At 42.6% G+C, this 12036-nt stretch overlaps 1 protein-coding gene across 5 annotated transcripts in view; it reads left to right on the top strand.

The window, feature by feature from the left end:
• Positions 1 to 12036, top strand: part of LOC119466438 (E3 ubiquitin-protein ligase wwp-1-like) — a 66851-nt gene that overhangs the window by 3747 nt on the left and 51068 nt on the right. For all 5 annotated transcript variants that reach the window (XM_037726953.2, XM_049669918.1, XM_049669904.1 and 2 more), the window contains 4 exons: positions 2405 to 2473; positions 2557 to 2698; positions 8748 to 8872; positions 9218 to 9370. In XM_037726953.2, coding sequence (XP_037582881.1) covers positions 2425 to 2473; positions 2557 to 2698; positions 8748 to 8872; positions 9218 to 9370 — 469 coding nt within the window. In that variant the 5' untranslated portion in view covers positions 2405 to 2424. The remainder of the gene's footprint in view (positions 1 to 2404; positions 2474 to 2556; positions 2699 to 8747; positions 8873 to 9217; positions 9371 to 12036) is intronic.

The following is a 12036-nucleotide window of genomic DNA, read 5'->3' as shown; positions in this document are numbered from 1 at the left end:
GAGACAGCTACAACCATCATACATGCCAGCCACATAATTGAGTGAATGTTACTGAAGTTTTGATTTTCAATAATAAATTTTCTCCTCATGTTGGTTTCAGTACAACCCAGGGTTGTTGCACAAATAATTGCATCAGTTTTATTTGTTATTTCCATTTACCATCGTCTAGCAAAAGCAGTGAGAATTTTCTTGGGAAGGAATAATATCCATGTCACAAGGGCACCCACAAACTCCTTTAGGATAAGGTAGCGTGAGACTTCCAAAGGGAGTTTGACCTCAAGGAAATTGTGGTCGTGTCACATGGCGAATAACGAGTTTTTAAAAGAAGCCGCCAGAGGCGCAATCAGTGGTGTTTTTTTTTTTTTTTTTTTCAAGTACAAGAATCTAACTTCTAATTATGCTGGTAGCTATTATAATTAACGTTCCTTTCATAAAAATGTTATTCAATATATTTGATGCGAAAAACATACGCCTCGCTAACAATCAAAGTGCGCTCGCTAAACATAGCACTACTGACAGGGATGCTAGCCACCCTGTTCTGCTACCCGAACTGCTGCAAACTATACTAAAGTGCAACATTTCGTTCACCGTGACCTCGTGAGCTTTCCTTTTATTTCGACTACTGTGCCGGTGTCAGTCACGAGTGACCACACCAGCTACTGCATGACTAGCACGACAAGGACGTGAGCGGGTCGAGTCAGAAATCGGGCTGACAGAGACCGACGTGACTGCGTTTACATGAACTCGCTTATGACGATTCTGGTCAACGACGGCACACAACGTCGAGCCGAGATATCACCGTGTTCGAACTGGGCTTCCTGTTCCCGCTGCAGTCTGCAGCAGCTCTATTTTGTGGGTCTTGTTGCTACGATGAGGTTGCACTGCACAGTGCTTGTCCTGGCTGCGTTCTGATGCTATTCCTGCTGCCGGCGCCTAAATCGCGACGTCACAGTGTTCTCGCGCAAGTCTCGGCGCTGGTGGGCCCAACCCGTCTTCTTGTACATGCACACTGCTAACGGCTCGGGCTGACTGAGCCCGACTCGATGTTTGTTCAGTCCAACCGGCTAGCGTTTATGTGAACTCGACAGGCATATTCCAGCCCGACAAGCTGACTCGTCCCGATTCTGTCGCTGTCATGTAAACGCCCCGAAAGACGGGACAAACATGGTACCAAGCGGCCTAGGTCGAGAGTATTCTGCAGCAGCAAGTATAATTATTGCTAAATTGTGCTTGAACATTTATTTAATTCAATAGAAACATTCTAAACACACGCAATATTAATTTTAATGCAAACAATAATTAAATTCTCAGTTTTACAACAAGTATGGGCACGAGAGGGCTCTCTTCAGCTGCTGAGGGAGATCGCCGATCTCCCTTATCCAAAGGCTCCATTAAACTCCCTTAGCGGAAGGGCCACCATGTGACACCGAGTGCATCTCCCTCGAGATGGAGTTTAAAGGAGTTTGCGGGTGCCCGTGTGACTGGGGTATAACATAGCAGTGGCATCCACAGCCTCCTGCAATAAACTTTGTTGTTGGCACAGTTATGCTGTCTTTCTCTGTTGATTGCTCTACAAGTCACTTCATAGGTCACCTTCTCTTTTACCCACTACTGTTGGCTGTAAAATTTATTGGTTGATAGACTTCAGTGCTTTATTTATTTGAATTCACTGCCAATATCAAAGGGATCGTAGAATTATAGAATGCAACCTATGGGCAGTCAACATTTTACTAAGAGGAATAGAAAGAAACTTGTTCAGTGCAAAATGACAATTTGAGTGAGCAGAAGTTTACATGTACCACCAACAGAAAATCAGAAAGGCGTCAGCATAGATAAGTAAACTGAATATTAGTATTCAAAAAGGTAACACACTACAGCACTTCAATTTGGTGAGAGTAACAATTTTTTAAAGATGTACCAATATAGTTGTGTAAACCAATCACAAGTAAGAACAAAAAACAATTACTTGTTAAGTATTTTGCTTGGGCAGAGAAACGCACTTGAGAATTATGAAAAGGGTCTTTTGCACATAAAAAAAAACAAAAAAACATGTCAGCGATAGACTTTCAGAAGCATACAGGGTAAGCTTTTTCATTCCATTCTCCTATAGTTAATAGGGAAAAAAGCTAATTTTGAAGCAGCCTGTACGGAAGGTGAATTTAGTGACCATTTACAAACGCTTGTGTCTGGCATATGAATGGCACACATGAGGGCAGCAACACCACTACATTGTGAGCATGGAGTAAAACATGTGGCTGATATTGCTAGTGTTGGAATATTTGTACCCATATCTGTACGAAGCATATTTTGTACAGATATGGGTATATGTTACCCAGAAGCAATGAAATCTGCATTTGCCTGATTCATTTCTTTTCTTTTTTTCCTTTTTTTCCTCCTTTTTCAGGCGTAGGTGGAAATTAGAAAATGTCAGAAGGCTCTTCAAGTGGGTCTCTTTTTGAACTTAATGTGACAGGCAAGTCTTCAGTTTCCTTGTCAATTTGTTCAGTAATCTCCTGACACTTTTTTTAAAATTTTATTTTATTTTGCACCATGCAGTTGTTTCAGCAAAGTTGAATTCATCTGGGATACTGTTCAAACCAGACCCTTATGTTGAGCTCAGTGTTGATGGTGGAGTTCCTGTCAAAACAGAGTACAGCAAAAGCACCTGCAATCCCAAATGGGACGAACAGTTTCCAGTGTAAGTACTTCTTTCTTGTAATTGTTTTCTCCGTTTTACATTTTTCCTGATGTACAGTGCAGTGGTTGGTGTACCAGGTACGCTATGGCAAATTGATACCTGTGATGCACTGATGAATAGGTGATAAATGTATGAGGCCTTTCTCAGTGGAAGATCAGCACCGAATGGAATGGCTTAATCGGCCACCAGCGTTTCTGGCGCTGTGCCAAGCTTGCTGTCTCCTCACAATGCCAGGAACATTGTTGGCCCCATACTTCGATAACTTTGATGCAGAGACTCATGCAAGAAATGGCAGTATCTAAAGGGATCGCTCGAGAATACTTCCTCTGTGTGCTTGATATCTGTGGCCACTAAAGTGCAAATGTCGGGGGGCACGGTATATTTTTATTTTATATAAATCGGCGGCATGTTACATTCAGATGCACTTTTATTTTCTTACGTTAAGCCCACGAAAATTGGGTACGCGTTAGAGTCCAGCGCGTTTTGGAAACGGGTAAATATGAAACTTCATATATTTGAACTAAAACTTGTGGACATAAGGTTGCGTTAAATCAAGCATTATTTGTGCACCTCGTGCTTCCAGTACGAGATATACTAAGTTTTGGTCACGAACACAAGTGGTTGCCAAAACATGTCACTCTGCTATTTCGGTGGTAAATAGATTCAGATCTGCAATGCTTTCAGTGTAATGATTTAGTCATATTTTGTGACATAAATAGTAAGAGACTTAACCCTTTGCGGTCATAAGCCTTTACACAGTTTGGGGTCGTTCCGGTCAGAAGCCATTCCACGCATTTTGGGCGCCATGCAGAAGAAATGCTCTAGTACACAAACACATGTTAGTGGATTTATTTGAGAAACATTCCTCTATACCCTTTACTGTCAGCGGTGCTTGAGCATAGTATTGAGCATAGTTGCAGGTGATCACCACACAAAACGTCGCCTCCTGGGTCATCACAGTCAGTGTCTCCTGACATGCTGTCATCCGAGGACGTTTGATGACCTTCTGAAGGCGGTACATAGTCCTCCTCGGAAATAAAATCATCATTGGACTCGCTAAACTTGTGCGAGTCCCATCCATAAAATGCTTGCGCAGGAAACATCGCCGTCCGGTCAGCAGTACGCACTACAATTTGTGCGCAAAAATCTCTTCAAGTCCCTTTAAAAAGTGCTGCTCTCAACTGTAGACAACAAAAAACTGCAATTTGTAATTGAAAACAGGGTCAAAAGATGGCACAACCTATCCAAATAAACGGCGAATACAAGCAAACGCGCGCGTCGGGCGCTTCTCAAGATGTGATCGGAGCCGTTATTTTCGCATGGTGGCATGAGCCCGACACATGACCGCAAAGGGTTAATGTTACATCAAATCACATGACGCATACCCATGTCTTTTCTTTCATATGCGATGTACTATTTCTTGGTCACGAATGTGAGCAGTGAGGGACTCCTCTCTAGCCTTTGTAGCATCACCTTGTAAACAGAATGATATAGCTAGGAACACAGATGGACATTTTTGACTGGCAATAGCTGGTGGCTCCTGCTTTTTTGCAGCATATGGAAGCGGTAGGAAAACACATTTGTCTGTCATGTATATGAGCATGCATACTTCCAACGTTTTCTTAATTCGCATTAAATTTATGTATGGTTTATCTTTAACTCTTTCCTTACCACAGCACTAGGCATCGATCACCGGTGATCTACGTTAAAAAAAAAAAAACCACTGCGCTCCTGGACTCATAGCGCCATCTCGGTGATTGTATACAAAGTAGAGTTTCCGTTTCTGCGCAGTTCATATTTTTACCGCATAGCAGAGATTTTTAAAGGGCGTGCGAGCTCAAAGGTTGAGGCGCACTTGAGCAACGTGATGGGCATCGACATCCGGAACCGCGCACGCTCTAAAAAAGGCAGTTTCGCTTGATCCGGACGATCCTAAAGCAATCTTTTGAACTTTTCGAGCAGTGATGACTGGGACATCGATGTCGCGTCATCGGAGTTTAGTTTGGCTGAGGAAACTTCAGCAGATCGGCCGGGAACATCAGCTATTACCCACTGACAAGAGGACAGGCTTTGACCTTGGGATGACGCTCCATAGGGGTCCGAAGTGGCTGGCGAGAGCTCTCGAGTTTTTTCGCCTGTCCTTTACAGTGGAGGTCGTTCATGCTATATGTATAAACTCCAACAAATATTCACGGACGCATAGCCTTGACAAACCGACATACAGAATTTTTTTCTCTGTAGATATACGAGGTGTGTTCAAAAAGAAACTGAACTTTTGCTATAACACCTTTACTGCTTATGGTACATTTTAAGTGCTGTCCCCTTCAAAGTAGTACCCTCTACTGGCAATGCACTCTTCCCATCTTCCATTTTTGGAAAGCCTCCTGGATTTCCTCCACAGTTTGGAAACGACGTCCTTTCAAGGTGGTTTTCAACTTGGCGAATAGAAAAAAAAGTCTGCTGGGGCTAGGTCCGGAGAATATGATGGGTGGGGCACAACATGAGTGTGGTGTTTCGCTAAGTAGTTGGGGACAAGGAGCGACGCGTGAGCCAGGGCATTGTCATGATGCAACATCCAAGCCTGATTTTCCCACAATTCAGGCTCTTACTGCGCACAGAATCTCTCAAACGGGCTAGGATTCCTCGGTAAACTTCTCTGTTTACTGTCTTACCATGTGGCACAAATTCCTGATGGACAATGCCTTTGCAGTAAAAAAAAACACAACCAACATCACCTTCATTTTTGGACGAGGAGAACCTTTGGCCACCACTGCGATCACTGCACTTTTGTTTCAACATCATAGCCATAAACCCATGTCTCATCGTGTCTTATGATGTTCTTAAGAATATTTTCATCGTCATTGGCAGCGGCGAGCAGTTCTTGGCTGATTTCAACACAGGTCTGCTTCTGTTCGTCAGTTAACAAACGCGGCATGAATTTTGCACTGACACGACGCATCCCAAGGTTCTCACCCAAAATTTCATGACATGATCCTACGCTGATACCCACTTCGTCAGTGACTTCTCTAACAGTCTACACGATGATTTCCACGAATCACAGTTCGAACTCTCGACGTGGTCATCATCTGTGGATGTGGAAGGTCGTCCAGGCTTGGGATCGTCACCGACTGACATTCTTTCATCTTCAAAACGCTTGAACCAATCATAGCATTGCGTGCAACTCATACAGTCCTCTCCGTATGCTTGGCTAAGCAACTGAAATGTCTGTGTGAAAGTTTTCCCAAGTTTGTAGTAGAACTTCACATACACACCCACTGTCTTTCAATTCCTTCATTGTGACTTTGGCACCAATCCGAAGAACAGCTTGATCATGTGCTCACTTCAGCGGCTGTAGCTCGCCAATTAACGGTCAGAGCAAAATGCGGCAAATGGCAGTTTGTTGTCTAAACCTGCCGCTACATGCGCTTAGTAGCCGCAGCGCGCTCCCTCGGCCGGTTGGCGTGCTATTTAAAATGTTTGGTTTCTTTTTGAACACACCTCGTAAGTCTGTCATTAGGAAAGTTTGCCGTGAATTTCATTAATTATTTGTGTTTGGTAATTTTTATTACGTCTTTTTGTAATGACTGTTTCTTTTCCGAAATGTGCTTTTGAAATGTGCGTTTAGTACTTGTATTTTTGTATATAATATTATGCTGGGAATATAATCTTTTTCTTGAAAAAAAAAATCGTAAGTAGGACCAACCAAGAACTTAAATGTTTCACCTATGCGTCATGTAATTTTTCTTAACTCAAAGAGTACTGTATTCACTCGCGTAATGGACGCACTCGTAATAAACGCACCCCAAGATTGGTCGCAAAAAAATTGATTTTTTTTTTTCCCCTCGCATAATGGACGCACTCCCAACTTTGCTGCTGTGTGGTCCCACGATTGAATGACCGTGCTATTGTTTTTCGGAGAGACTAGGATCTTTTACTCTCGCACATGTGTTTAAAGCAAGCGCATTTAATCTCTATGCACATCCATGGCAAAGCCATGACGAGAGAACAGTGGCGGGAAGCATGCGGTAAGGAAAGGCTACGCGTTATCGTGGTTGTTTGGGACTTGACGGAAGGAGTGACCGCGATAACGCTCAGCCTGCTCTTGCTGCATGCTTGCCGCCAGTGCTGGCGCAAAGGTACCGCGCAGGCTCGAGAGAGAGAGAAAAACATCAACTGGCTCTCTGCAACAGTACTTAACGCAGTTTATGGACTCGGTAGACTTAGAAGGAGAGCGCGCGTGCGCGATGCGCGGCAGGTCGTGGCACTTGAGAGTCCAAGGCCGTATTCTGGAACTTTCCACTTCGGCGAAAGTTTGCCTGTCACCTTCAGGCACGCACTGATTGGGTGGTTGAGAAAAATTGAATGACGTCGGGCTCAGCATGCCAATCAGCTCATCCAATTTTGCTGAAACAGCCAATCAGCGCATGCCTGAAGGTGAAAGGCGAACTATCGCCGAAGTGGAACGTTTCAGAATACGGTTGTGAAGGAGAGGCGGCCGGCTCATGATCGGCGCAGTCAGTTGCTCTGACATGCCGATGAGCAAGACGGTTGAGCAAAGAGACGCATACAGCGTGCTTGTCAAAACAATTGCCAAAAAGCAGCGCTTTAACATGATGCTTCCGATAATGGCAGACGGCCGGAAGCGGCTGCGAGGACGAACTGTTAAGGGAACCACAATGTGGATGAAGCGGCCAGCGACCTGGACGACAGGTCTGCTGGTTTCGATGCGTGATGAAGGGAAATAAAAATGCTGTTACGGTTTGCGAATAGCTTACAACTATTTTTAGTGCAAAGATAAGTTATCAAGCATTTTGAAATAATTGTCGTCTCAGTTCTCAATTTTTGCTGTTTCGAAAAAGTTCCCAAAAATTTACCCCGCATAATAAACGCACCCCCCAACTTTGCTTCGATTTTTGGGGGGAAAAGTGCATTCATTACGCGAGTATATACGGTACGTTATCCATGGGTAAATTCTTTAAAGAAATATTGCCAAGGGATATATCAACAATTTGCATATTTTGGAATTTCCCTAAAAAAATTTTTCCCAGAGATGTTATTTCTTACTAAAAAGATTTTTGAAAATTTTTGGGGTTTTTTGTTTAAGAATTTTTTTATGCAAATAACATTTTTTATATTTCTTAATAATAAATATTACTTAACGCACATTCATTTACCTTCACTTTTATATACTGCGTGACACTGTAAACTTATCAGCTGTTGCACAAAGTACTCAAACATACAAAAACAGCCAATTTCCCTGTGGTAAGGAAAGAGTTACTATGGTGAGATGCATGACTTCTATGTGGGTAACTTCATTTTTTTTTTTTTTTTTTTTTTTTTCATTCTAAGCACCCTCCTTCTGGGTCTATGAGGGGCAGGGTTCTGTATTTAAGCAGACATGCCACAATGTTCGAGGAAGGAATATTTTCTTAGAGATAGTAATTGTAGACCCATATTAAACCCTAGACAAAATTATGGCCTGCTACTTAATTGCTGCTTGTCAGCACTGCATTCCTTCCACTATATTTGCATTCCACAATTTTGTTGTAAATGTGGCACACAGGATTGCTGGGAAAACATATGCATATTTACTTACTTTCTGTACTAAAGGCATGATTTTACAGCTATCACAGCAATTTACTGGGCCGAGAATTTGTCAATAGCCAATATGGTAGCGTGCCATTGACTGTGAAAATCTGCTTTAAAAATCAAGAAACCGATGCTTATGGCATGGTTAAAAGTAGTAGTTTGGCCAGCCCATAGTTTTTTTTTACAGGGAAGAAAAAACTGCAAACCAACATAGCACGATGCAGTAATTTCCTTGGCAGGGTGTTAGAATATGAGATGTTAAAAGTATATATTAGTTAAAAGTTGAAGTGGTTGTACCATTCTGAAGCTAAAATATGTTCATGCATTGGAGTAATGTGTCTCCATGCGGCCTTGAACCTGGTACACCTCCAGAGCAAGTTTTACTTTTTTTTTCTTCACATCAAGATTGTTAAAACTTGAGAACTGCATATTTTCACGTGTACTTTGACTTTGTTTGCAGGTTGGTGACACCATATTCGAAGCTTCATTTTCGTGTCTTCAACCACAACTCCCTCATAAAAGATGCACTCCTTGGTGAAGGCTGTCTTGAACTCTACCATGTATTGGAGAAAGCTGATGGAAAATGCAAGTTAACTGATTATATTGTTTTATTCTTTTCTGTGACATAGTGATTATTATGGGTTTTTACACAGAGTTTTTAAAAAAGCATTGTAGTGTCAGTATAGAGAGACACGAAAGGCAAACTTTTGCCACCGAAAGTATGCCAGTTGGAGCAGGTTCTTCGTTTTAAAAATAGTGATGTTGCTCCTCTCTGTTAGCACCCTTTTTGTCGCTTATGGAAGTTGAAAAAAAGTTTTGCATCGGTTGTTTCAGTATGCTTGACTTAATGCTGCCTTTATAGAGGGAGAGCTCCCTTTTAATGCTAAAAATTGACACGCACATTTTTTTCCCCCTCCTTTTTCTTTCCAGTGGACAAGGTGCCACAACCACTGGAATTGAGCTGTGGCAGCAAACCTGGCCGTAGTTACAGCTACTTGCTGACCATTCTGGATGGAATGAATGTTGACATGAGCTGGTATCCACCAAAGGAAGGCATGGCCACTGCACACCCTAGAAGAGAAGGTAACTTTGGAAACATGAATCACTGTATGCTAATACTAAGCATAGATATGAACTCCATGTTTGGACAAAAATCTTGTTCTATGCTTTCATCCAGAGAGCATGGAGCATAACGGTTACTGCCATAATCTACTGATGTTATTTACAGTCGACTTCCATTAATTTGACCCTGATGGGCCCGACAAAATTGCTAGAATTATCCGCCTTGTCGAATTAAACAAATGCAGAAAAAATGCAAAAACGCGCTGCTGATTCGTACGCCAGTATTTGCCCTATTCTAACACACCCCCAAATCAAACATGCGCCAACTTTCTATGTGTCAGAAGTAAAAACGAACGTAGAAATGATATTAAAGCTCCCAAACAAAGCAGAAATCTAGGGCACCCAATTTTTTTGCAAAAAAGATGAGCAAGTGTCTAATATGTGTTGCACATTGGTGGCCAGTTTTCTAAAGTCAGCGTCGCCACTCTGCTTTTTTTTAAGAAGGCAGCTTTGGCGCAAATTTTTTTGAAGAAAAAAAGTGCGTGTTAGAATTGCGTAAATGTCGTTATCATTGTTAGCTATATTTATTCAGGGTGCGTACAGGACCTAGAAAACCCTTGAAATTGAAAAGTGCGTTTTCAAGGCCCTTGAAAGTCCTGGAATTTTATTCCTTCCTTGAAAATCCTAGAATTTCGTGAGCACTCTGATATCGACATTGCAACCTCCTTTCTGTGGTAGATCGGCGTCCATCTGACAAACTCCCCATTTCAGAAACAATACGCCACATGCAGAAACGGAACCATGTAGCACACATGGTTCCGTTTTGTAGAACTGCACGAAAAAAAATAAAAGGTATCACCGCGTCAAACCGTGAACGGAGCGGAGCGAGAGACCCGTGCCGCGCTTCGGTGCTGGCTCTGCTGGCAGTATGTACGCTGCTTTCCTCACCCTATCGTTTGTTTCACTCCTCGCTAGTGGGGCTGCCTTGTCCCACTTACACTCTTGCGCGCGAGGTGAAGCTAAAGAGAGCTATAGTGGAGCAACTTTACCACTGATGCTTAGTGCCTTTGGGTGGAGGTTTGTTATATTATTTGTGGTAATATAAGTGCAATAAAATTGCCGTATTTTTCGGTCTATAATTTGCACCTTTGTATAAGACGCACCCCCCTCAAAATGGCAGTTTTTCCGAAAAAAAAAAAAGAAATGTATATAAGTGCTGGTGTATAAGACGCACCTGTTCTTTCGGCAAGTGACTTAAAAAAAGTTCCAGAGATGTTTCGCTCCGTGAAAGCGGGTCACACGCAAGCGTATGGGTGCCATATATTTCCACTCCAGGCGCATTTCTGCCGTCGTGGTTGCTGCGATGTTCCGTAGAAAGTCCAAGGGCGATAACATCGTCCCCGCGCGCGGTATGCTGTATGTGCGAGTGAAAGCGTGCGACAGTGAGCCAAATCGCGCACAAGGGAGGGAAGCGGGAAGGCAGCCCGGGAGGGGGGGCCTGCTGGTACTCTCGTAGCAACTGTGTAGTTTGCGCAGCGGCGCACGCCGTATCTTATCTGTAGATGGGACAACTTCGGGTAGAGCAACTCGCGATCAGCCTACCACCGTTTGCGTTACTGCTCTATCGTTCTCGCACGGCGCTCAGGGACTTTATCACGAGAACCCGGCACCTGGATAGTGCGCACAGAACCCGTAGCAATTAAGTCAATGGGCGCGCTTCGCGTGGCCATAACATCGGATCCGATTTTGGCTGCACTTTTTCCGGGAAAAAAAAACGTACATAGGTCGCACCGTTCTATAAGACGCACCGACGAAAAATTCAGAAAAAAAAACACGTCTTGTACACCGGAAAATACGGTATGCTGAATGTTTTGGAAATATTTGATGAACCAACCCAGCTGATACTGCAGACGCCTGAGCAGCTGTTGTAAGTGTTCGTTGTGTTAACTTTTAATATTGCAGACTTGAGAAATGATCAAGACATGTTTTACAAAATTGCAATATACATCTATTTGTTATTATATAATGGATGTGTAGCAAGACTACACTGAATGGTTTGGAAATGTTCAGTAAACTTGCCCAGTTAATACTTACGAGGTCAGAGTAGCTGTTGGGAGCATTCATTGTGTTTTGTGAACATTTTTTTTTGGTATTGTTGTGAACTTGCAAAGTGATCAAGGCTAGACATTATTACCATCATTCGGATATACATTTCTTTTTATTTTAGTGCAATAACCCTATGCTGAATGTTTTGAATATTTTTGGTGAACTTTACCCAGCCTATACTGGAGAAATCTCAGCCGCTGTTTTAGGCATTCATTTTGTGTTGTGATCTTGTGAAGTTATCAAGGCTAGACATTCTTATTATAATTGTGATATACATTTATTGTAAGTGCATTAAAACTAGTTATTTTTAGAAATGTTAGAGTAAAGAAATCCTACTTTGGATGTTGCTTTGAATCCTTGAAAAACCTGTGACAGGTCCTGGAAAGTCCTGGAATATCCTTGAATTTTTGCCTTGGAAACCTGTATGAACCCTGTTTATTGCTTTAAAATCTTCATAGGGCAGGCCAAAAATAGGCGTTTTTGACGTAAGGTTGATGTGTGTTCAACGCATTCACTGACCCCTAGACTCACCCGAGACAGACGCTGCCACTAAAGGGGGTTGCTAATAGGGTCACCGTACG

This window comes from Dermacentor silvarum, chromosome 1 (assembly GCF_013339745.2).
Source record: "Dermacentor silvarum isolate Dsil-2018 chromosome 1, BIME_Dsil_1.4, whole genome shotgun sequence".
NCBI classification, from domain to species: Eukaryota; Metazoa; Arthropoda; class Arachnida; order Ixodida; family Ixodidae; genus Dermacentor; species Dermacentor silvarum.
Note: the sequence above shows the minus strand (reverse complement) of the source record. Positions and strands in the feature narration are given on the sequence as shown.